A 24,595-nucleotide genomic window follows, 5' to 3' on the forward strand; every position below is an offset into this window, starting at 1 on the left:
GGAAAATAAGGCAAGTTTCTTGGCAGGTGACCTCTCTTCTCTGTGTCTTCTGTGCATGTTCTCTACCAGCTTCTAAGAATGGGAAATACAGAACATATCCAGAGTTTTTCTGTGGACTTTTATGTGACTTGTTACCTGGTTTTTTTAGCTATGAACTTTTTTTCCTCTTTCTCAGGCAGATCATAAACCTGAACTGAACTGTTATGACAGCAACTGGATCACGCCATCATATGAGCATGCCATGCGTAGAATAAGTCGGTTTTACTCCCCCAGTAAAAGCTTCCTCAAAATTGAGCCAAAGCATGAGACATTAAGTTGTGGCTCCCTTGCAGAGATCCAGGTGCACTATATCTTCACACGGGAGGCCATAGGGGAGCAGAAGAAAATTGTCATTTACTACCTGGTAAGAAGTATTTGTGGCTACTTTGATCTATGGTCACAGAAAGTACTGTGTCATCTATAGCTATGTCCCATGATGAGGAACTACTGCACTGCTATATAGCCATTAACGGTAGGGAGGGTTTGAAATGGAAAGTGTGACCTGCCGCAGTGCAGTCTAAACACATTTCCTTAATATTTCTCATTTCTCTGTCTTCTGTGAGCAGATATAGGTAGGGTGTACATGTTTTACTAAGAACAGAAGAGAGACAGAATACTGATGGAGAGCACTGTCTTGGGCACAGCCACCCAAGACTCTCATTTCATGATAATGCACTCCCAGTTTCCCCCATTCCAAATTCCAGTTCACATATGGCCACTAGTCAGAAAACAGCACCCTACAATAAGAAGATAAAAGATAAGAAGGAAAAATATCTTCTACTCCATTTTGCGCGTTGGTAGTCATCTGACTGATGAAACTAAAGCAACACCTCTATCTACACTACCAGAAAAACCCAATAAACTGTTCAGCTTAGGCTGAACATCAAGCAATCATGGAAAGTTCGGGATACCACAGTGGTCAGAATAGACTATAGCACGCTGGCATTGAGAACTATGAATTTGTTCAATTTGGAGGTCAGAGAAAAGAGACTAATTGAACTGTAACCAAAAAATTATATCCCAGTTTTGCTTGGAAGAACCGGAAGAATCAGGTGAAAATTCAAATAGGATTTCTTTCTCCCTTTGTTTTTCTGGTCCTCCCATTTAATGACACTAGGAGAATGATAAGAGTACCTTTGGAGGACCAGAAGAAATCAGTGGAAAAGACAATTCCGTTCTGATGGATTGTACAGAACACTGGGGGACTTAGGCTGAGATTCAAAAAAGAGAATAGAAACCCGTGCTAGAGATGCCTATGTGCTTATTTTCAAGATTGCTAACAGCTAATTGAAGGACAACATACCTGCTTCCCCTTGGAGCCTGGGAAAGCTGGTCTTAAGTATGCACATACAGCAGGTAAACAAACAGTGAGATACCTTCAATTTTTATAGGAGTGGATCCTACACCTCAAAATTCAAATATGGTGCTATGGAATATATATATTTCCCGTGGAGAGTAATTGTATAGAAACCATTTTTGACTGTGAAAAAGGAATCTTCTAGAAATGAAGAAATTACAGGTAGCATTCAGGCTGTTGCTTACTGCCTGAATTCAGGTACCTTATTCAAGCTCTTATTATTTGCAGCCTGTACTCTTCTGTCCCAACTCTGTGGAGTTATGAAACTAATCCTGATTAAATTTTTCTTCAGACTATTTCACAATGCAACTGAAAATGCAATTAGGAGAATTTTTGACCCTCAATCTGTTCCAGATTGTTAGAAATATGCATATGATCCCCAAACTTATGTAGGGTCAGAGATAAAATGCATTCAAACCTGTAATATGTACAAAAGCAAGAGAGGTCTGATCAGTGAGCAAATACTGGTCCTCCTAGGAGTGAATACTTGTCTCCCAAGACCCAGTGAATTCTAGTCTGGCACTTGCTTAATATCTTCTTGGTGTTGCTCACAGTTGGCAATGCTATTTATACTAACAATCTACAGATAACCCACTGAATGTTCCTTCTCCTTCCTTTCAACACCAGTAGCAAAAATTACAGAAGGTTTCTCTGTCACACAGGTGATGGCCAAGGGAGAAATTATATTAGCAGACACCCATGATCTGACTGTGAATCCTGGAGATGGTGAGCAGTACTATGCATTTTCAGTATTTCTAATGATAATTTGGGGGCAGGGGGGACATAGATAAATTATTTAGATTTAAACATTTAATTTAATGTTCAATTCAAACATTAAATGTAATGTTTGAATTTTCAAAATTAGATCTTTTTGATGAAGTGTCTTGGATTAGTTTTGTTTTCTCTGAGTTCTGTCAGGTGCTATTTTTTTAATGATAAAATGTTAAAAAAATTCACAAAAAATAAGCATAATGTTTTGGCCATTTCCTAAAACCAGCACTTTCTGATGACCACTCTACCCTATTCTGACTGCTGATGCTTACCAGTGTTGTGGGATCACATGTACAGTGAACAGAAAGAAGTGTGTCTCTTTTTCTTTCTCTCTCTTTCCTTCATTTTTTTGATATTGTTCCTACCTTGTAAGCATGCAAACCCAAACATACACATATTCTAACCAATACATTTAATTTTATTCATATAAATGTCTGAGGGTTACACATTTCAGTAACTGAGACTGGCTGTAATGCAACTTTAAATGTCTTTGGACAATAAGACCAGGAGATATTTTGTAAGTCTATGAGAAGGAGTTGCGCTGCAGTGGCTATAAACAGTTTATGGAACTAAAAGGTCTTGGGTGCTGTATGTTCGTACAAAGTTCTGCATCCTCACTAGTAGCAGTTACTAAACTAACACCATGGCTAATATCAAGAGATGTTCTGTCGCCTTGTCCAGATTGTGACATAAAGTTCAGGCCCAGATAAAAAGAGTTTTAGAGCACAGAGGGGCATTTTCTATTGTGCTTGGAGCAAGAATTTAGTGTTCCAGCTAAATGCTTGCTTAGCAGTAAATTTGCCAGTTATTCTTTCAGCCACTTTGCAACCTTGACTGCTGTCTCCCTTTACAATAGTCTGTTACCTTTTTTTCCCTCATCTGTTTTTGGTAGATCTTGGAGCTTGAGGGAAACAGTGGTTGAGAACATCAAGAAATTATGCCAGATGTTAACTGGGGAGAATCTAAAAGCTTTCCAAACTCACTCCATTTGGCTATTCATGATCACTCTTTGAATGCAGGTATCTTCAGCAGCAGCCATAGGCTTCAATCATGTATCAGTGTTCCTGCCCCTGCTGACTAAAAATGTTCGGCAAGAGTGAACTTGACTGTTTTATCTAGGAAAGGAAAATGCATATACTGGGACTTCTTGTGTGTTGATCAGCCTTTTTTTCTCTCTGTTAGCTTATGGGACATTTCAGCTGACCCTCTCTGTTGAGGCAGCAATCGCTCCCCTGGCACGGATGCTTGTTTATACCACTTCGCCCAGTGGGGAAGTCATTGCCAGTTCAGCAGATTTCCAGGTTGAAAGTTGTCTCCCCAATAAAGTGAGTATATGTCACAGTTTATGCAACCCATGTTTGTCTTGTGACCAGTAGTTCAATTATAAGTTCCAGAATGGAGGCAGAATTCACAGTGTGTTCATTGACTGAGGATTGTTGACCAGAATAAATTACAAAGCTATAACTATAAAAAGTGGGGCAAGACAATAAAAAAGCAAATCACTCATCATTATTAATTACATTGGTCAAAGCTGAATATATATTATGAGAATTGCAAGACACTAGCAGAGCTTAGTTCACAAGGCTAGAAGCATCAGTATAATAGCATGTAACAGTGTCTGGAAAAGTGGCTGTTTGAACTTCTTTTTGGATTTGCAGGTGAGATTGAATTTTGTACCTAAGGAAGGTCTTCCTGCCTCCAACACACACCTAAAACTCCATGCCACACCAAGGTCCCTGTGTGCCCTCCGTGCTGTGGACAAGAGCGTTCTCCTTATGAAGCCTGAAAATGAGCTCTCTCTCAGTTCTGTAAGTCTTGGCTACTTCTGGTAATGAGCAAGTACAAGAACCAACCAAATACTTATTAACACAACTAAAGACATGGGGCTATGTATTTTTACAGGTACATTCACTGCACTTGTTTTTCAGAAGCTGGCGTTTACCAACGGAGTGTTAGATAGTATCTCCCCCTATAAGTGCTGATCTGCAACATTTTCCCCTGGTTTTTTTGCATTTACCTAGGTGTATGATCTTCTTCCACTGAAGGAAATCCGGGGTTATAGCTTCAAGGGCTACTACCTGGAAGAAGACAATATAAACCCTTGTGTGTCACTTGAGAATATGTTACTAAATGGATTTGTCTACATACCCATTTCTCCTGATGGTGAAGGTGATACCTATGACATTCTCAAAGTAAGCATCAGCCTTTCATTTTTCTTTTTGGTCCCTTTTTGGAATTGTCTGCTCTCCTCATCTGCCTTCAAGCGTTTTTTAATGAAAACAAAACAAAACAAAACAGAAAAGCTCATTTGCTGTAAACTTGCTAACTTTTGTATGCAAGAAAATAACCAAGCCCGGGCCCTTCATACTTAGCCCATCACCAGTACCTGAGTGTTTCTCTGAACCATTAAAACTTCGAAAGGTCTCCTCATTGCTAATAGAGATACCTGCAAATGGGCTCGAGTAAGGAAACAGTCCTGAGAAATTATTTCTAGTGCCATAATATTAGAAACTCTTCCTCATTCTTTCATGTTTTCTCTCTCTGCTTTAAAGATGTCTTCAATAAAGTGTCAGTTACTTTGATAACCCAAAAATCCACCTATACCCATCTAAAGTGTCTTGCACTTTTTGGGTCCCTTCAATCCCATGTGTTTCACACATGTCATTTTCATACAGGCAGCTGTGCTCAAAGTAGACCTATGGCCTTAGTATTCCATCTGATCATGCCAGAATTTAGCCATAGTATGAGTGTAACATGATAGAGCCTCAACATCTAGGTTAAATCTGTCTATCTGGAATTTATATACAAGCCTTTATTATTCTGATCACTACCAGACTTAAGTACATCTGTTCTTGACATACTAAATAAAGTTTATATCCAAACCAGTTTTTTTTTCATATTTTTTGTTCTTCTTTTTCTTTGTTTACTAGGAATTGGGCTTAAAAGTCTTCACTAGCAGCAAGATCCATAAGCCTGAAGTCTGCCAGCATTACCCAGGACACATGATGGAAAGGAGTTACAGTGGTTCTAGTACCTTCTTGATTTCACCTCCCACACAACTTCCTAAAATTTACTACCCTGCTTCTTTCCTTCCCTTTACATCTTTGAATATTAATTACACCAGTCAGATCTGATTATGTTCAGATATGCTAACCTAATTCAGGATCAATCCCTTCTGGACTCAGTCCTGAAATATGAAACTGCTCTACCTCTGCCTGCATCTTCCCAGCTAGACAGATATGTCTGGCTAGAACTGTGTGTGCTTGGTGACTCCCATGCCAGCCCCTACAGCAGAGATCTTGTAGGCACTAAAAGAGTCTTTCAGCACAAAGTAGTGGCTTTTTTTTTTCCATCAGACTTGAGTTCAACTGTGGAAACCTAAAAAAGGAGTCTCTACTTCTAGGCAGCCACATTCTAGCAATAGCTAGAGGAACAACTAGGGTAACAGTGGGCCAAGACAAATGGTTGATATTTTACCACTGGAAGCTGAGAAATTTAGTTCTGTTCCCAGCTCTCCCACTCACATGACTAAAGGAGCTGGGTATGTCACATCACTTTGCTGCAGATTCAGTGACTATGAAGATATAACAATGATACTACTTTTGTTTGTTTGTATGTTTGTTTTCTCGAGTAGTTCTCAGACTAGAAAGGCTATATAAGAGTCCTACCTTTGTCACTTCCAGTTACTGACTTTTCCAGTGCAGTATCACAGTTCTGGTTTAAAAAGGACAGCTTTTGGTCCAGTGATAACTTCTAGCCTTCTATTTATAACAGATCAGATCTTTGGTTTTGAGATGAAGGATTTGTCATCAGAGTATGGCCCAAGACAGCTGTCTCCTTTGAGAAGATGTAAAATCTTCTAAGGCTGATGGAAAACCTTTCAATAATGCACAAAAGTATGCAGCACTGTGAGAAAGCATCCTCCCGTTTGGTTGCAAATGGCCAAAGATGTAAAGACCCATATTCATCTAAAAAAATCCTAGTTGGAGGTCTAAGTGTGCCTTCTGTTTCTGGTTATCTATAAACTCAATCAATTCTTCATCCAGATTATTAAACTATCTGGCACAGTAATATCTGGAGACAATAAGTTTCATGTTTGACTCTGTATTGCAACAGAAATATACCCTCAATAACATCATCATACATGGTTCTTTTGGCACTGATTTGTTTGCTGGCAGGGAGGGAAGAATGCTTCACTACATCTAATCTCTGTAAGAAGAGCAGCAACATTAGGAAAAATTAAATACTGAGATGGCGACAGAGAAATGCATTTGTTTTCAGTGGCCAAGATTTCAAAGCTGTGCTTTCAATTTTAAAATTTTATCTAAGAATAACCACTACCTGGAAGGAAAGTATCTTCCTGATTTAGAATAGAATTTGACACATCTTTTCCTTTTTTCCTGTCATTGAAAAATTTCCTAGTCACTGCAATGAATCTACTTGAAGATTTGGAGTTTGAGATGGAAGAAGGTATGGTTGGTGACAATACTGTGGAGACTGTCCGGAAGTACTTTCCTGAGACATGGATCTGGGACATAGTTTCAGTGAAGTAAGTGTTTAAGGGAATGTAGAGTGTGGTCACTAGGCCAAAACCTTACTTTTTTTACTAACCTGTATGTTATAGCCTCAAAGGAAGTATCGGTATTCCAGTGAGAGCGGTATTTCTAGTAGACAGAGGGATTTTTTAAGGTCACTAAGTATAGGATTCTTTGGGGGAACATGCAAAAGCCAGTGCCCATATCCCAGCTGGTCAGGGGTTTGCTGTCAGCAGACATTATGCAGTAGGCTAAGAAGAATGATCACCAGAATATAACTGAAATCTTGTTCTCTGTCCCTAACCAGCTCTGAGGGAAACGCTGATCTAGATGTGACCATCCCTGACACCATCACCGAGTGGAAAGCAAATGCATTCTGCACTTCAGCAGACACAGGCTTTGGCCTGTCTCCAACAGTGTCCCTCAAGGCCTTTCAGCCCTTCTTTGTTGAGCTCACCATGCCCTACTCTGTAGTGCGTGGTGAGTCCTTCACGCTGAAAGCCACCATTTTCAACTACCTGACAGCCTGCATCAGGGTAAGAGACTTGCACAATTTTGCTCAGTCCAGCACCTTAGGGAAGATTACAGTGGGTCACTTATAGCATGGTTTCCCAAGCCAGATGACTGATCTCTAACTATAATTTCATACAAGTGTACATATGTAGGAATCCTTGCGGTATCAATAAAGAAGGAGTATGTTTTCCTGCCAAAGTTTAGAAAGCTCCATTAGATTCAGAACCTAAAGCTCTGCTAGTGAGACTCCCACCTTTGTCATTACAAATTTATGCCACTGTCCTATAGAAATATAAGACTTGGGTTATTTACAGACCATAGCATCATTGCACATGGAAATTCCAAGTTCACCAGGGTGGCTACCTGTGTTCAGCCTTTAGTCTCATCTCACAAAATATCACAGCAGTTTTGCTGGAATATGCAGACTTCCTTTGATTTGTTGCATCTGTCCCTAAGGCACAGAGTAGAGCTATACAGCTTCACTATTCTCTTCTGCATTTTTTCACCAATGAAAAAGTCAAGAGAATTTGGAAAATGATTGGTATGAAATCTCAACCACCTTTGCTAAGCTTTTTATAAATACAGATTTTTATTCTAAAAGGAATGAAGCTGAAAAAAGGAGGGGCACTGATCCAGTCATTCCAATGCGCACTCATTTATTTCCCTGTCTTTCCTGTTTTGTTTGCTGTTTTCAGGTTCATCTAATCCACTTTTCCTTGTTCCCTTACTTGGTTTCCCACCACTAGTGTTTTATCTTTTCACCTAACTAATCATGAGCAGGGTCTTTAATTCATGGCACAAGTGGTCTGTACTATTAATTTTCCCAAAATTGATTTTCTTTCCAAAGATCCTGTTCCCTACACTTACCTTATGAGTTTACATATCTCAGTCATTTCCCTCTTTATCAGGGAGTTCTTTCTCTGCAATATCCATAAGGTTCTCAGTCCCACAGTATAACAAGCTCCACTCCCCATTTCCATGTACCGCATCGCCTCCAATAATTTCAGCTTCTCTGCAAGTCCAAACTTCATGTCACTTGTCTGTGCAACCAACAGGTCAGTGTGTCCCTGGCTGAATCTACTCATTTCCTGGCTATACCAGCAGAGAAACAGGAAGAATCCTACTGCATCTGCATGAATGAAAGAATAACTGTGGCTTGGGCAGTAACACCAAGATCTCTAGGTAAGAAGCTGGACAACAAGAACATACTGAGATCAGATATCTGTGTAGGGCATTAGGTCTTTGGTGTGAGGAGCTAGGTAATTCAAAACCTGTTTGGAAGGATCTTCTCTATGTCAGAAGGGAGAAGTCCAACCCTGAGGTTGAGACACTACACTGGGTGTAATATTTCCAGTCCTAAACAAACCGTGTAAGTGTTGCAGGCCATTGCTTTCCTAACATGTAAATAGAAATCACAAATTCCCTTAATACATGCAAAGTACTCAGATATTCCAGTTGTGGAATTAAGAATGCCTTGGCTTAATGTTTCCGGGTCTGAAATTTTTTAATCAAAGCTTGCTTTGATGGTCCCAGAACAAGACCATTTGATTTACAAGACCCGCCCCATCATTTCTCTTCTGGCTGATGGACCACCTGTTTGTATGGCCATCTTGAAGGAGGTGCCCTGGAAGGCTGCATGAGGATCAAGATAAAACACTGTCTCAAATTTAGTTCTCCTCTTAGAAAAGCTCTGTAATGTATCAGGAAGTGCCTAGCACAAACACAAACCCACATTTCCATGGCTCTGCCGGGCAGGGCTGATTGCCCCTGTTTTCTCCAGGGCAGGTGGAGTTCTTGGTGAGCACTGAGGCTCTTCAGAACCAGCAACCCTGCGGGAATGCAGTTGTGGAGACCCCTGAGAAAGGGAGGAAGGACACAGTCATCAGACAGCTGCTGGTGGAGGTATGTGTGATGCTAATTTTGGTGACACAGAAAAGTAGCAATAGCAACAGCAACAGTTACTGTATGATAAAGGTTTTCTCTTTTAGCTGTGAGAGCAGAAATAGAGGCTTGTAGGACTCTAATTATGCAAGCTGTTATAAAAGAAGCATTGACAAATCTAGCCCAGGCCAGTAGAGCCCATAACTCATAATGTTGCTATCTCATAGTAAAAGCAGGGTTTGACGTTACACAGTGGGACAGAAATAATAAGGCAGGCCATAATGACAGGTTTTCTGAGACATCCTATCAGAGATAAGTAAGAACTCCTTGGTTTTACCTGTAATAAATCACAGGGATAGGTTGTAAATGGAACACTAGTCAGAAACCTTATACTTCTCCTCCAGCACATGGCTAGGACTCTGAAATATGGAACAGTCACCACAACCTACAAATATTTCTAAACAAAACTACCATCGCTGTTTCAAACTGGTTTTATTACACTTTTAAGAATGTTCAAAACAGTGTAACTAACCTTTTATTTTTTTCATTCTTTTGTACACTTTTTTCTTAAGCAGTGTTTTGCTATGATAAAAGCACAGCTTTTCACGTGATAAATTGCCAGTCATAAAATTAATCCACAGTATGGCTCCCTGTGATGCTATTAGCAAACAAAGAGTACTAGCTTGTTGTGTAGTGAAATCTATATAATAATAATAACTCCTTACATTGCAGACACTCCTGTTTGCAGTAAGGCAGAGCTAGGACTCATGTAACTTCAGAAAACGTTTTGCTAACCTGAATGTAATGATGGAACAACAATCCTATCTGCTAGTCACTTTTTTTTTTAAATATTTACAGATAGGTTTGTATGTATAATACATGAATAACTGTTTAACATTTCAGGAAAATTTCCTGATTTCATATATACCTTCAGGAAAAAAGACTTTATTTTTTTCTTTGAAGTTACTAGAAGATCAACACTGTAAAGTCTTTTCTCCCAGATGGCAGGGGAATGAAAATTACTGAGCAAGTATTAAAGATGCTTCTGTCAGGGTGTCTGAGAGATTGCTCATCCTATCCTATTTTTTTAATGTGGTAATTAATCTACAGCAAGCCGTGACTGGATGGAGTCAGAGATTAGCATCCAAGGCTCAACAATTAATTAGTAGGGGTGGATACAGTGAAACACGCTTGGGGTGAAGCTGCATTGTCACGAACATATGGATGACAATATTCCCTACAGTAGGCAGTGCATCCCAGAGAGAGAAGGGACTGTGCCAAAGGCTCTGGGGCATCCTTTTGCCCATCCAGAAACCAAGCCTTACTGAGAGGTCTTTGGGAAATAGGATGTTTTTTCACCCAGGAATTTCTCATCTGGAAAGGAAAGTCTTTCAAATAATTACAGTGTGTGTTTTAATTTCCTGTTGAAATGTCCAAAATCAAACAAAACAATGGATTTCTCATTTAGTTGCATATCACAAGGATATACTGAAACAAACATGAAGGTACCTTTGCAAACAGAAGCATTTAGTTCTGTCATACTTTATCCAAAAAGCTTTTTCTTTTTTCTTTTTTCTCCTACTCTTTTAATACTTTTCTGTCTTTTCCTATTGAAGGATGAGAGACAATGAATTTTAACTATGTGAGAAGGTAAAGACAATAACACCATTGTTTGCATGCTGGAAAAAATTTTCAGTGGGCAAAAGTTGGAAAACAGTAATGAAGCAATGGGAACTCTCCTATTTGGAGGTTAAAAAATGATGCCGGGATCTCCCTAAAATAAATTCTGACAAAAAATAGTTTATAGTAAACATTTGATTCCCGAGTTTTTTGAAAAATATTTTCACCTATCTCAACAGAAAAGAGGGATTCTTTTCTGACTTCAAAAAATAGGCTAGGAGTTTTTGAAACAGCAGGATAGAATCACCAATTGACTATGGCATATATTTAGATTTTTGTTGTTGCAACATGTCACACGTGGGTGCATTGGAGTGCTTTACCACCTGTAAAAGCTCTTGCATACATATCCTACCAGTGTCCCCACCACTCAGCCATCACTGCAGCTACACTGGGCCATAGTGGGTAGCACCTTGGAAGACAGGGTCCTGTGGCTCTGTTAGCACTGTTGGTAACAGCACCTTGCATGCTATCTGCATCATAACCTGTGAATCTGCAGGGCCTCTCTCAATAATAAGAAAGGAAAGAACATGTACTACATTTCATACTTGTCATTAGCCGGTATGTTATAGTCCTCAATTATCCTCAGTTTAGCACATGGAGGAGAAAACCTTGTAAGTCATTTCCAAAAAGTCCCTTTTAGTTCTCCTTTTGATATGTCTTCCTTTTCTTTGTTGTTGTTGCTGTTGTTTCTCATTTTTTGCTTTTTCTTCTTGCCCTTTTCCCCAAGCCGGAAGGGACTGAAGTGGAAACTACGTACAACTCTGTGCTCTGTGCTTCTGGTAAGAGCCATCTGCTTTCTAAGACTTTCCTTTCTATGGTAGAGACTAAAGACAAAGAGAGAAGAAAAGGTTTGTGAATGCTCCACTATGAGAAGAAAGGTGTGGGAAAGTGATAAAATTAAGCAAATTAGATGTATGTCCAACTGTTAGTGAAATCAGTTCCTCCTAGAGGAGGAGACCTGAGGATGTAATAGTGTCAACAATTACAGAGACAGAAGCTTATCTCTTAGGAACTGAGGCTGGCCAGGTCCCTGCAGGGAGAGAATATTTGGGATTTAATAAGGTTATCTCTAATGCCTTTCATTCAACAGGTATAAAATCACAAACCAGACTCTGCAGTAAGCCGGGTCAGCTCACCGAAGCAGAAGAGGCCAGAAAAATAGGTTGGAAAGTGTATTTGTCAGTCAAGGCCAGCTGATAGTGCCATGTAGATGTCCATGACAATCTGTGTGTGAGGGTATTGAAGGCCCAACACAAAATTTTCAGGATGGGAAGCATCATCAACAAAATTACAGATAAATGGATTTCTTGAAGGCAGGAAAACCCTGTTCAGGGGATAGCTGCTACCCATGCATATACATATATCTGGAATTGTAACCAAATGAATCTGTTTTTTTATCCCAGAAAAGTCAATGACAGAGACAGTCTCCTTGGTTCTTCCAGAGACTGTGGTGGACGGCTCAGCCAGAGCGTATTTCTCAGTGCTAGGTAAGTGAAGCATCCTTTAAGTGTCACCTGCTGTTTTGAAACACGGTGACTTCAGGCTGTGCTCAGTCTAATGGCTAATTTACACTGTAAATTGTCTGATTCCCCAGGTGACATCATGGGCACTGCCATGCAGAACCTGCACCAGCTCCTCCAGATGCCATTTGGCTGTGGGGAGCAGAACATGGTCCTCTTTGCACCCAACATCTATGTCCTGAACTATCTGAACAAGACAGGGCAGCTGAGTGAAGAAGTCAAATCCAAGGCCATTGGATACTTAGTGAGCGGTGAGACGGGACACAGCTTTTGCTTTTCTGTTCATCCCTTTCCTTGGCAACTGGATAAAGACACTATTGTCCACTGGCATGTATGATCTGTTGGAGGCTGTCTCTAGAAGGGAACGTGATACTGGTAGGTGAGATGTATATAATACAGTATCTGTAAGAAAGAATCCTATGTTCAAGTGAAGGTACAGCATGAGAGACAACAGCATCCAAACAGGAACACAGGAAAAGTCCAGAACTGGCAATAACTCAAGATTTCTTTCTGTAAGAAAAAGGTTATATGAAAGACATAAATCAGATTATAGCCACTAATCATGGCAGCTGCTTATGTGGATCTCGAACCCTCCTTAGGATTGAGATTTAGAAAGTATTGCTCACCTTTGACCAGGGCAGAATTTGAACATGTTATATAGGGCATATTGATAGACATAACACCGGTACATACGCACATGATGGGTATATGCTACTAGAAAGGGGCTGGTTTGACTCAGTTATTTTTTCAGGAATATTGCACTTCCTCCAATGAAAATTACCCTGTTTTCTGCATCCCTATCCTGTGTAGGGCTCACATTTTTTATCAGTTCTCTTCTGGGAACCATTCTCTCATTTCTCTCAAGTCTGAGATTCATTTACCTCTCCTCATCTAGTCTAAGGCAGAGATCAGCAATGACCACAGATATTCAGTTTCCAGGTGTTTTAGGTGAGTGGAAGAGCACAAAAATGGAGATACTCAGAGCTGTGGGTTTGCCTGAACTTCCATTGTGATACTTAGCAACATAGCTCACACTTCTACCATTAGTTAAGGGGGACATTGTGTCCCATATCTGCTACATTTCCTTTGCATGGCTCCTTGAAAAGTACAGTGGCAACTGAAATATTTTTTCACTCTCCATTTCAGGGTATCAAAGGCAATTGAAGTACAAACACTGGGATGGTTCTTATAGTACCTTTGGGCCACATTATGGGCAAGTTGGAAATACCTGGTAAGACTTCAGTACCACTGGCTTTTCATTACTGCTTTTCGTGCCTTCCCTTCCCTCAGTGTTCTTTTGTGCTTGGCCATTGTTGAGGTTGAAATGGAGTTGGAGATGAAGTTATTATCATGACATCACAGAATAATCATGTGAGATAATGGGGGAAGAAAGGATTTTAAGGGAGGTGCCTTTTAGGTTTGCAGTACTGCACTGATAGCTACTTACCTCCTCTGACACCCTTCTTCAGCTCAAGTGAGGGTGGCCTGAAAGATGGTATAGCTAGTTCTTGTTAGCAGAGGATGATGATGAATCCCCACAGTGCCATTACCCAGTGCCATTGCCTGCAGTCCTCAGGGCTATGAATAGCAGATTCCATTTAGCATTAGTCCCTATCTCACTGAGTTGCTAAGCTATCTCACAGTTTCCAACCAACCCCCTGTGATCAAGTCTTGTAGCCTCTACTGCTTTCCTGCAGAACAGTAATGCCCATATGGGCCCTATGACCTCTGATGGATACAGGACCTGCTCAGAATGTCTTGGTTCCCTCTGTCACTTTCAGGCTCACAGCCTTTGTCCTCAAGTCTTTTGCCCAGGCCCGGCCTCACATCTTCATAGATCAGAAGCACATCCAGGATGCTTTGATCTGGCTTACTCAAAAGCAGAAGGATAATGGCTGTTTCCGCAGTTCTGGGACACTCCTGAACAATGCTATGAAGGTAATGTGTCTGCCTGGTTGGCTCCATATGGCTTTTGTCAGGCTGCAACTTGACCATAAGTCAATCTGGGATCAATTAAGCTATTTTGTCACTTGGGGGTTGGAGAAGAGTGAGGAGCTATCACAGAAGCATGAAGAAGTCTGCAGCATCTTCTGAAGGACTTACCATGAGCAGGAGACTAGGAAGGATTTGTCTCTGCAGGATGTAAATACGTTGCATAGAGAGAAGCCAGTGGTGCTGTGTAGGATCAACAACTACTTTTGTGTTTCCCTGCAGGGTGGAGTGAATGACGAGGTCACACTGACAGCCTATATCACTATTGCATTGCTGGAGATTCCTCTGCCTGTAACTGTATGTGTCCACACCCCAACCTGAGCCATAGATGGTACTAACCTGTCCTACTAGTGTCCCTTCCCACCAGATTATCAGGTCTCTTTAGGTTTTGAAAGAAGAAATCCCACCTGAATAGTCTTTCTGTTTAAGCCTAGACTAAACTAACACTTTTCCTCCATTTTCCTTCCCTGTCTAGTCCTTTCTCCCATACAAACATTTTACTTAACATTTTTCTGAGTTCTTTCGTGGACAATAACTGATTGGTTCCATACAGATTGGATTAAAAATTAGTTAAATAAGATTTAATTCTCTGAAGTGAGCCAAAAAGTTTTCTACTCCTACAAAAATCTCCTTTTGTTTCTTGCAGTGGTACATTCCTGCTGAACCGCTTTTGTTGTGCAGAGACAACAGCATAGGCATGTAAAAAAGAGTCACACACTCAGGGTTCATTCTTATTTTCTCTGCCTCTTCTAGATTTTTTTATGGGAAATCCCCATCCTTAATGCTTGAAGAATAAGGTATACTATAGGTAATAAAGTACAGCTATAGAGAGTACCATAATGTCACTCTGTGAAAAGCCTGAGGCCTATTTAAGAACAATGAGGGTTTGGTTATTCTGATCCCCTCCCTTTGAGACAAGGCTGTGGTGCAGGTAAAATTGGGGTATGAATTGTAGCAGAAGGCCTGCTGAGCCAGGGTGGTTGCCAGGCTGCTGTAATTCCTCTTCTCCAAATGTGGTAGGGTCTGTTTTGTTTTCCAAGATTTTTCCTATGTAGCAAGAACCAATAGAAGGAATTATTTTGTCAGTAAGATGACATGGATGGCATTAACTTCACCAGAAAAGTATTCTTTCTTTGGTATGTGTTGTGTTTAGAAGACAAGCTCTCAGGCAGAAACTCTATTGGATAACAAAGAAGTTTTTCAACTCCCTCTCTGAGCCTAAAACCACCATTGAATGTGAAGGAAGGGGTTTGTCAGAATTTGAGTGAGATATAGGTGCATTTCAAGTTAAGCTGCATGAAATCCTAAATTTAACACAGCCCTTAAGTCATTAAGGCTATTGACAATCATACAGAATATTTCTATAAGTAAGCTATATTAAACCCTCATAAAAATCTTATTAGCACTGTTCTGACCATGTGTGTCTAATGCCACATCCTGTCTTTAGACTGAATCCTCCCCAACACTTACCTTACAAATACTAGTAAGCATATGAAACCTTAGGTGAGGCATAGACACAACCGATTTTGGTTTTATTCTTTGTTTTCTCAAACACAGCTGCATTACATCTCCAAAAATGATCACAAATGATTTCATTTTCCAGTAGACACCCAGTGAAGGCAAAGGACAAAGCTGCTGAAAAATACATCTTTTACTTCTAGATTAAGCTGTAAATGTGCTGTTGGGATTCAGATCATGACACGCTGTCTCTGCAGTATTATTGTTTCAATTTTATAGCAGATTTCCATCACAAATAAGAAATAGTCATGCATCTGGCTGCAAGATCATGGAGTCACATCATCTGTTAGTCCGTTACTTAACACTGTGTAAAGGAGTTACATTTTTTATAATTGCGCTCTCAATTACTTGAGATTCTGGCTTGCAAAAGACATACATTGTTAATGTTAATGTCTCACAAAAAACATTCCAGAAAATACAAAAAAAAAATATTCTTTCTTATGCAGAGATAGTTTCCTGCCAAACTAGAATCTACATTATCGGCTTCCAATAAAATTAAATTTTTTTCAGAAGGTCCTAAAAAAAGGGAGCTAAACAATGAAAAGAAAAGGACAGAGCAGAGGGTGAAAGCACAGAAGAGTCTCAGGGTGATAGCTGAAGGAGGAAAGCAAGTATTCAGGACATCTACAGAAAGGAAGTAATTCTTCTCAACACAGAAGGATCGGAGCCCTGCTTCTCAGTCTTTAAATCAAACTGGGAAAAACCATTAACAAGACATATTAGAGAAACATTGATACAAGATAAGGAACAGCCTTTGGCTGCCCATTTGTTCTAGGGATTATTGGGCCTGGAAGGGAAGGGATACGCAGTAGTACAATATTTGTCAGAGCAGACAGTGGGGTTGCCAAGGGTCCATAGGTACCATCCGATTCCTGATGTTCTAAGATGGGCCTCAGTGTGATCTCTGGCTGCTCCAACTCAGTCTCTCTCTTCTCCCAGGACTCGGTGGTGCGGAATGCTCTGTTCTGCCTGGAAATGGCGGCAGATCAGAAAGAAAACCATGTGTACACCAAGGCACTGCTAGCATATGCATTTGCCCTGGCAGGGAAAACAGATAAGCGGAAGACATTGCTTGACTCACTTGAAAAGGAAGCCGTGAAAGAGGGTGAGTACTCCTGGTGGGACATCTCTTTTATTGGCCTTACATCTTCCCTTGATAAAATGGCTTTTGTTTGTGGGGTAATTGTTAATGTAGGAACTGGCTTCTGTGAGTACGAAAAGGTGGAGGGAGAAGAAAGATTTGTGCAAAGGGATTACCTTTCTGAGAACTCCCTCTTAGTCCCAAGTCCTAAATCTCTGCTTTGAGGGAGTTCACTGGGAAGCACCAGGTACCATCCTCTCAGTAATGAACTAAAGAATAGCTTTGCTGGCATCTCTCCTTAGTCCACTCCTCTTGCCACACCAGGCACCACTTAGCAAAGGCTTAATAATGTTTATGGGCATTCCTTCCAGGGCACGGGCTCAACATAGAACAAAGTTGACCTTGCACAGCACAAGGCATGTAAATCAGAGAAGTGCTGGATGTGCTGAGGGAGAAAATGAATATACAGGTCACTGTGGAGGCCACAGCATTAGCTCAGAGTCTTCTAGGAATTCATGTAACAATTCAGAAGCATTCTACTTAAATCAGACCAGACAGTAGATTTGCTCAAATGTTGGGTAGCAGGGTATTGAGGGAAGTATCCCCCCCTGCAAGTTACTGTCAAGCCCTGGTCACATTCTTTGAGCCATTTTGTCTCACAGATTCTGTCACTGCCCGACCCCGGCATCTCTACTCAGAAAGGGAAAGAGCAGTATCCTTCTTAGGTCTCTGGTTCCCTGAGGTGCCCAAGTCCAAAAGCATCTATGTGAATCTGGAGTCTAGAACAAAGTGGTATCTAGGCATGAGGCTCAGCATCCTCATACTAGCTGTAAACCCACAAAACGTGTAACCATAACCCTTCCCCCTTCATCCTGCATGACAGACGCATCCTGGAGGCTGCATCCTCCCACCTGGAGTTGTAGCAGATCAAGAAGTCTCCTGCAATAACTCGTAGTAATTGCTTGTTGTCTTGTCTCCACGCTCCCTGCCTCCTGCGAAGATGGGTCTGTTCATTGGCAGCGACCTGGGAAAGAGCCAGAAGTTGATCTCCCCTACTATCGCTACCGAGCTCCCTCTGCTGAAGTGGAGATGACAGCCTATGTGCTCCTTGCTTACCTCACCTCTCAGCCAGCACCTTCCCAGGAGGAGCTGTCATTTGCATCTCATATCGCAAAGTGGATCAGTGGTCAGCAGAATCCCAATGGAGGCTTCTCCTCCACCCAGGTGAGCTGCTTCCCATTCCCTCCTGCGACTTTGCACATCAATGTCGGAGGATGGGACATGTCAGAGAGCCAGGTGGGAGCCCAGTAAGGTTTGCCAGGAAGGTGGGAACATTAGACCTGCAGTATATCCATGCAGTACCCACCATGCCAAGTGCTTGAAATGCTAGAGGCAAGTATGTCAGGTAGTGTCCCTGGGAATGACTGAAACTTTGATTAATGACCTGATTTTCTTGACACGGTGGGGCAGAATGATAGGGACACAAGGAATGTGTGTTTGTGCCGTTGGAGAGGGCTCATGCTGCACTTTGTTTGTGCATATAAAATTGCTGCTTTGTCCTGTAAAGTGCAAGGGAAGGCTGTGCACAGCTCCACACCAAGGAGGTCATGGAACCTTCAACTGCTATCCAGAGGACACAGGAATGGAATGGGAACATGCAAAAGCTGACCTTTGCCTCTGTCTTTTTGACTTAACACTGGAGAAAGTGAAGGATGGATGGTGGGGTGCCAAGAGAAAGGGCAGACCTGTGGGAGGGCAGGCTATGGCAAGGCTGACTGCACCCCCCTGGGTGCTGGGATCTGTCTCTTTCAGGACACAGTGGTGGCTCTCCAAGCCTTGTCCCTGTATGGAGCTCTCACTTATGCCAAGAGCGGAGCAGCTTCCAAAGTGACCCTGCAATCTGGAGGGAACTTCCAGCAAGACTTCCAAGTGGATCCCACCAATCGGCTGCTGCTCCAGCGCATGTCCCTTCCCCGGGTGCCAGGGGAGTACAGTGTGGAGGTGTCTGGTGAAGGATGTGTCTACCTGCAGGTGAGGGAGATACAGAGAGGTGGCATCCTGGGAGGGGAGCCCCTTGCCAGGCCGGAGCCATGGAGAGGGCAGAATCATAGAATCATCTAGGCTGGAAAAGACCCTAAAGATCATTGAGTCCATCTCCACCTGGAGAAGAAGGGACAGGAGAGAGGGGAGAAGTGGGAGGGAAGGCTCTGGGTAAAGGGAAGAGGAGAAGAGCAGAGTTATGTGGAAGAGAACGAGTGGGAGGGAAGGAGGGAAAGACCTGCAGTGTGGAGGAGCTGTGAGAATGGGAGAAGTGGGGAGGCTGGGTGGGGGAGAGCATCCCCTCTCTCCAACGTTGGGCATCACGCACACATGCTCACACATGGCTGCTGCCTGTCCCCTAGACAAGCCTGAGGTACAACGTGCAGCCCACACAGGAGGATGCACCTTTCATGCTTCGTGTGTACACTATCCCAGAGACATGTGTGGACTCCAAGGCTCACAAGGTCTTTGACATTGGCATAAATGTCAGGTGAGTCTATGTTTTGGTCTGAGCCTTCCTGTCCAGCCATGGGGGCTGGAGGAGGTCTGGTTGTCCCCAGGGTGAGCCAGTCTGGAAGCCCTGGAGGTACAATGAATTCCTGGGACGGTGGGCAAGAAGCAGCTGGGCTGGGTCCTGCAGTGGTGAAATTGTGTGGGCAGCCTAGAGCTGGGCTAGTGAGAGGCTGCCTAGATGACTAGGAGAACCTGGCATAGCTGGAGAAGCAGGTGCTGGACTGCCAGGACTTGGTGTGGTGCCAAGTGCTACGGATAAGCTGGAAGTGTCCCCAGCTTTGACTTGATGTGCACTGAATCTTTGTTGCTCAATTCCTTAGTTACACTGGAGAGCGCAACAGCTCCAACATGGTGATTGTTGATGTGAAGATGCTGTCGGGATTCATTCCCTTGAAGTCCTCAGTGAGGAAGGTAGGATGATATGTGAAGCATTTTTTGGAGTATACCTGTCCTTGATCCAGGGCATCAATTTCCTTATTTAAAGGAGATTTTAGTTCTTTTCCTGGTATATTTGTCCCTCTTGCATCTGTCCAACTTTTCCTCCAGGTCCTCCAACCCTCAGCTGTGAAGTAGGGGTGAATGAGGGATGCCATCTGCAGCATTGCTTTCCCACTCCTCAAGCATTTGTGGTAGCTTGCAATTATTCAAATATATGTGGAGTTTGGCCTTGAGAAAGAGAGCTGGAAGGAGACCATTAGGTTAAATTTCAGGAGCTCAAGAGCCTTTGGAGATAGACGAAAGCCATGACAATGCTGGTCCCTCATTCCATTTTTGTGTCAAGGAGGTACAAGAGCTTGAGATGATGGGAACTGGGGGAACACTTAGTGTGTGGGGCTTCATACGAGTGTTTCAGAAGGCCCTTGGGAAGTGCTCTCCCTGTGCTTTACTTCTCAGCACCCAATTGGTGGGATTCTGCTGGTGTGAGGAAACTTAGAAGGATTGTCTAACTTCCATCGGATTAGCAACCTTTTCTGTCTCCTCTTTCCAGCTCTCAAACACCTGGTTTCACCAGATCCAGCGGACGGAGGTGAACTCAAATCATGTTTTGCTGTACATAGAGCAGGTGAGGACTAACTCAGGGCTGCCATGGGGCACAGAGTGAGCTCTGCAGCACACCAGCAATAGCATCAACAGTGATGGAGAGAATTACTAACCATCTCCAGGCTTGTAAACACGGATAAACGTCTTTGTCACCAACCTTGTATGTCTCATAGGAGACAAACTCTGTCCCAGCCCTCAGCAGGCTTTCCCTCCACGGATCAGGCCTTGTGATTTCTCCCCATTATGGGGAAAGGTTTCCCCTTGCCCTTCAGCCAGGCCCACAGCCCCTGTGTCCCATCAGGGCCAAGGCACAGGTGGCAGGGGAGAGTGAGAGGGCCTGGGGCAGTGTGGAGGCAAAGAGGAGCCTGGGACAATGTGGAGCCCCCCCTGATCCTCTACCACTTCCCTTTCCCAGCTGAGCAGTGAGACCCTCAGCTTCTCCTTCACGGTGGAGCGGGACATCCCCGTGCAGGGCCTGAAGCCAGCCCAGGTGAAGGTCTATGACTACTACGAGACAGGTGAGTGGGGGTTGGTAGCGCCCATGGGAGCAAGGGTGGGCAGTGGGATACGTGGAGTGGCACAGGAGCTGTGCAGACCCACAGCTGCTGCTGGCCTGGGCCATCACCTTGAGCTCTCTGAGTGCAGAGGGGTCCAGGGTAGAGCCATGGGTGCTGAAGGTCCTGTGCTCAGGTCTGGCCCCAGAGCACAGCCGTGCCTGTGTTTGCAGGCAGACCTGCTGCTCCTTGTGTCTCTGCTGTCCTGGCTGCTGCGCCAGGCTGGCAGCAACAGAGTTGTTTGTCCCCACCCCACCCCAGTGTGCTGGGAGAAGGTGCCTGAGCAGCCCTTGGGCCCACCGGGGTAGAGATCTGCTGGAACTGCTTGTGCGGGGTGGCTCTGCCTTGCTGCCACTGCCCCCAGATGGGGCTGTGACTTGGGCTCCTCCCACCCCAGTTGAGACCTGTGGAGGGAAACTGGGGATGGTGTCAGCGGCCTGCTGTGGAGCCTGGGAAAAGCATCTCTGGCACCTGTCCCTCTGTCAGCAGTGCCAGGGGTCATGGCAGTTCACTCTCTCCTTTCCCTTGCTTTCCAGATGAGTTTGCCACACAGGAGTACAGTGCTCCCTGCACCACAGGTAGGGTACCGAGACTCCTTCGCTTCACAGTTCTTTATGTCTTCTTAATTGTATTTTTTAGTCTTCCTGGCAGTGCTTTTCTCTTCATGCTTGAATTTGGATTACATTTGCCCATCTTACAGGCACAGATATTGCATAGAAATTGAGAGCATGTGAGTTGCACTGTTGTTGTTTCCCAAGAGATGGCAAGTTTGCCTTTGGTAGCAACAGCTTGCCTGGAGCAACAGCTGCTTCCTGCTCAGCTACCTCCTGCCCAAGCAGAAGGGTTGTCTCTCAGGAGGCAGGTGTGCCTCATTACCCTAGGCAGCCATTCCTCAGTCTTGGTTTGGAGACTGAGCTGGCAGAACAGAAATACTGTGGTCTTTGGGGGGAGGGTTCTCTGCAGCACAAGTCCACATGTGTTTAGCTTCAGAGCTCAGGTAATGTGGGAGCTTCTGTAAAAGGCCCTGGCCAAGGATATTTCTCTCATCCTATGTGGAGTCTTCCAATATGAAGAATGACAGGTCTTGCTTCCCCCCAGTTGCTCAGTTTCACGTGTTTGGAATATGGAGGCTTCTGTAAAGCAGAGTTCCTGGGAAGTGGTTTTTCACAGGGCCTGAAAGTGCCATCTGAGGGAAGAGAAAAAATGATCTGGACTTGGGGAAGGCAAAAGCTTTGTCACTTGCTGATGGTAAATGGTGAAATTTATCTCCTTTCATGTTCTTACCTGGTATCTTGGAAAAGAGCCTGAACTCCCACACTTTTACTCCATACTGCTTGCTAACCTGGGCTGTGTCCATAAGTACAGATGTGTTCTGTTGATTTTGGACCTATAGCCTCAGTTCATGGAAAAATGCACATAAGTCCTGATGGACCTTGAGTGGATAGTAAAGCATTTCCAAAGGATGTATTGGTGTGGTCTGATCATTCAGTCTGAGACTGGTGGGGAGGCTTTAGATTTTAGGCTACTCTTCCTCATTTCTGTTAAAAGGCAGAGTTTTTATCTTCCTTGAAAAGGGTAATGGGAAATTGCTACTTAAGAAGTTCATCCCCTGGTCTAGGTGTACAAAGGTAGTCTGCACTGACTTAAAAGGCAAATCTCAATCGCCAAGTTTCCTTCCCTGCTCTGAATAGTAGGGCAGCAGAGTGCCATAGGTTCCTTCCACTCTTGGCAGAGAAAGAAATAGAGTATGTCTCACTGTTGCACAGAACATCCTTGCCTGTTTGCACTGTGCTCCTGTGTTCATCTCAGTTGTGACAAATCCTACTCTGTTTATCCCTCCCAGTGGGTCAGAATGAATTTCAGCCCTCTCTCAACCTCACATAACCCTGAAGGTGACATGAGTATTGAGTGCTGTGGATGACTGTCAACCCTGGTGAAACAGCAACTCGCTCTCCTGTTCTGTGCTTCTCACACAACCTGGCTTCCATATCCACATCTTGCTCTCTCTGTCATTCGTCCTGAGAGGGGAAACTGACATATCTCTCTAACTACTCTCCCCTCCCATCTTCTTCCATTCTTGCAGAGGAAGTAGACCAGGGCAATGCATGAAGAATACTCCCAGATGCTGGAACCCACCTGCCTCACTACCACCAGCCCCCCCATAGAGTGACAGATGAATAATGCCTGCAAGGAGTGGGAAATTAACTTTACAAATAAATTAACTGTACTCACCAATGATTTTTGAACAATTTATTCCCAATTCTGATTTTTCCTGCTCAGCTTTCAGTCACAGCTTTAATCTCCCTGGCTTCTTAAGTTGAAGAGGATACCATCCAGGAATGTCTGTATGCAAAGTAGTAAGACTGACAAGTGAGGAAGAAAAAAAGAGGACCAAATGATTTAAGTTGGGGTCAGCCTTTCTAATGTATCTCTATCTGTGCTATGTTCTTTGAACTTGTCATCTGTGATCCTGTATAATCAATGGAGAAGGACAGGTACTTCTTGGGAACAATTTCTCTCCCTGGCTTAGAAACCATAACCTTGATAGAATTGGTCTCTGCTGATGGCTGTCCATGTCTCCCACAATTAGGCAGCCTGGATGATCAGCTAATGTTAAAAGACAGCCCTTCTGGGATTGTTTCTTGTTTGTAGAAGAATGGAAAGAGATATAGTCTGCCTTCTTCTAAGATTAGAGTGTATGGTGGCAGGAGGAATGTGTGCATGCATTATGCCTTCAGCTGCTAACTTAGCCTGTTCTCCAGTTGGAGCTTGGACCTTCTTGTGGAAACTTCCATACCTTGTGTCTGCTGCTTCTGGGAGATTCCCAAGGAGAAGCTAATGGCATTTGCCCGTAACCTACCTGCCTAAGTCTAGTCTAAATGGCACATTTATTTAAATCATAGAGTTGCTTCGATGAAACTCTCTATAGGCCTCTTATATATCTCCAGGAATGCTCCCCTTTTCTTGGTTTTGTCTCATTAATTTGTGGGTTTAACTTTTTGAATGCCGAAAGATCTTACATGACTGTTTATTCTCATGAAATGCTTATTGTTAGGTATCATGGCACACTGTGTATCCAAAGTATGTTCCATCTAATTTGTTTTAGTGAGCCTGTACAAAAAATGTAAATGAGAATAAATAAAATTCTTCATCTATTTTGCTAGATATTAATATTATGTCACTTTGTCTTCTGTGGTGTTTGGCATTTACACATTCAAGACCTTTACACACCTCATATTCAGAGAAGTCTATGGAATGAACCACCTTCAGTGAAAGCTGAACAGTATTTCCAGTCCAGCTAATTGCATTTTGTTTTGATTTAGAAAGAGTAAAGCCATCTATTTTTTTACCATTAGGTAATTACTTTTCCAAGTTCTGAAAGCAACATAGGCTTTGATTGCTGAATTAAACTGTTTGAATTTTAGACCACTGTGATTTGCCTTTGAAGCATGCCATGCATGCTCCATGGGGATAGAAATTCAATATTCCAACATTCCTGTACTTCCTTTAGCCTTGCTAAAGTTTCCTAATGGTATACTATGGAGGACATTCAAGAATGT

At 42.9% G+C, this 24,595-nt stretch overlaps 1 protein-coding gene across 3 annotated transcripts in view; it reads left to right on the forward strand.

Moving 5' to 3' along the window:
• A2M (alpha-2-macroglobulin) overlaps nucleotides 1-23,270 on the forward strand; it is a 36,290-nt gene extending 13,020 nt beyond the window's left edge. The window contains exons 12-36 of one of the 3 annotated variants that reach the window (XM_017830115.1): nucleotides 176-403; nucleotides 2,059-2,122; nucleotides 3,350-3,492; nucleotides 3,826-3,975; nucleotides 4,189-4,359; nucleotides 5,098-5,197; nucleotides 6,590-6,716; nucleotides 7,010-7,238; nucleotides 8,271-8,397; nucleotides 8,996-9,117; nucleotides 11,504-11,555; nucleotides 12,180-12,263; nucleotides 12,371-12,547; nucleotides 13,443-13,527; nucleotides 14,078-14,234; nucleotides 14,511-14,585; nucleotides 16,746-16,911; nucleotides 17,888-18,111; nucleotides 18,700-18,918; nucleotides 19,290-19,417; nucleotides 19,761-19,851; nucleotides 20,429-20,503; nucleotides 20,897-20,999; nucleotides 21,572-21,613; nucleotides 23,119-23,270. In XM_017830115.1, the coding sequence (XP_017685604.1) occupies nucleotides 176-403; nucleotides 2,059-2,122; nucleotides 3,350-3,492; nucleotides 3,826-3,975; nucleotides 4,189-4,359; nucleotides 5,098-5,197; nucleotides 6,590-6,716; nucleotides 7,010-7,238; nucleotides 8,271-8,397; nucleotides 8,996-9,117; nucleotides 11,504-11,555; nucleotides 12,180-12,263; nucleotides 12,371-12,547; nucleotides 13,443-13,527; nucleotides 14,078-14,234; nucleotides 14,511-14,585; nucleotides 16,746-16,911; nucleotides 17,888-18,111; nucleotides 18,700-18,918; nucleotides 19,290-19,417; nucleotides 19,761-19,851; nucleotides 20,429-20,503; nucleotides 20,897-20,999; nucleotides 21,572-21,613; nucleotides 23,119-23,144 (3,165 nt within the window). In that variant the 3' untranslated portion in view covers nucleotides 23,145-23,270. The remainder of the gene's footprint in view (nucleotides 1-175; nucleotides 404-2,058; nucleotides 2,123-3,349; nucleotides 3,493-3,825; nucleotides 3,976-4,188; nucleotides 4,360-5,097; nucleotides 5,198-6,589; nucleotides 6,717-7,009; nucleotides 7,239-8,270; nucleotides 8,398-8,995; nucleotides 9,118-11,503; nucleotides 11,556-12,179; nucleotides 12,264-12,370; nucleotides 12,548-13,442; nucleotides 13,528-14,077; nucleotides 14,235-14,510; nucleotides 14,586-16,745; nucleotides 16,912-17,887; nucleotides 18,112-18,699; nucleotides 18,919-19,289; nucleotides 19,418-19,760; nucleotides 19,852-20,428; nucleotides 20,504-20,896; nucleotides 21,000-21,571; nucleotides 21,614-23,118) is intronic. The other 2 variants (XM_017830116.1, XM_017830117.1) reach the window with 2 other exon arrangements.
• The last annotated feature ends 1,325 nt before the right edge of the window (nucleotides 23,271-24,595 follow it).

The sequence above is a fragment of the Lepidothrix coronata genome, unplaced genomic scaffold, assembly GCF_001604755.1.
Source record: "Lepidothrix coronata isolate B3197 unplaced genomic scaffold, Lepidothrix_coronata-1.0 Scaffold174, whole genome shotgun sequence".
Taxonomy (NCBI): domain Eukaryota; kingdom Metazoa; phylum Chordata; class Aves; order Passeriformes; family Pipridae; genus Lepidothrix; species Lepidothrix coronata.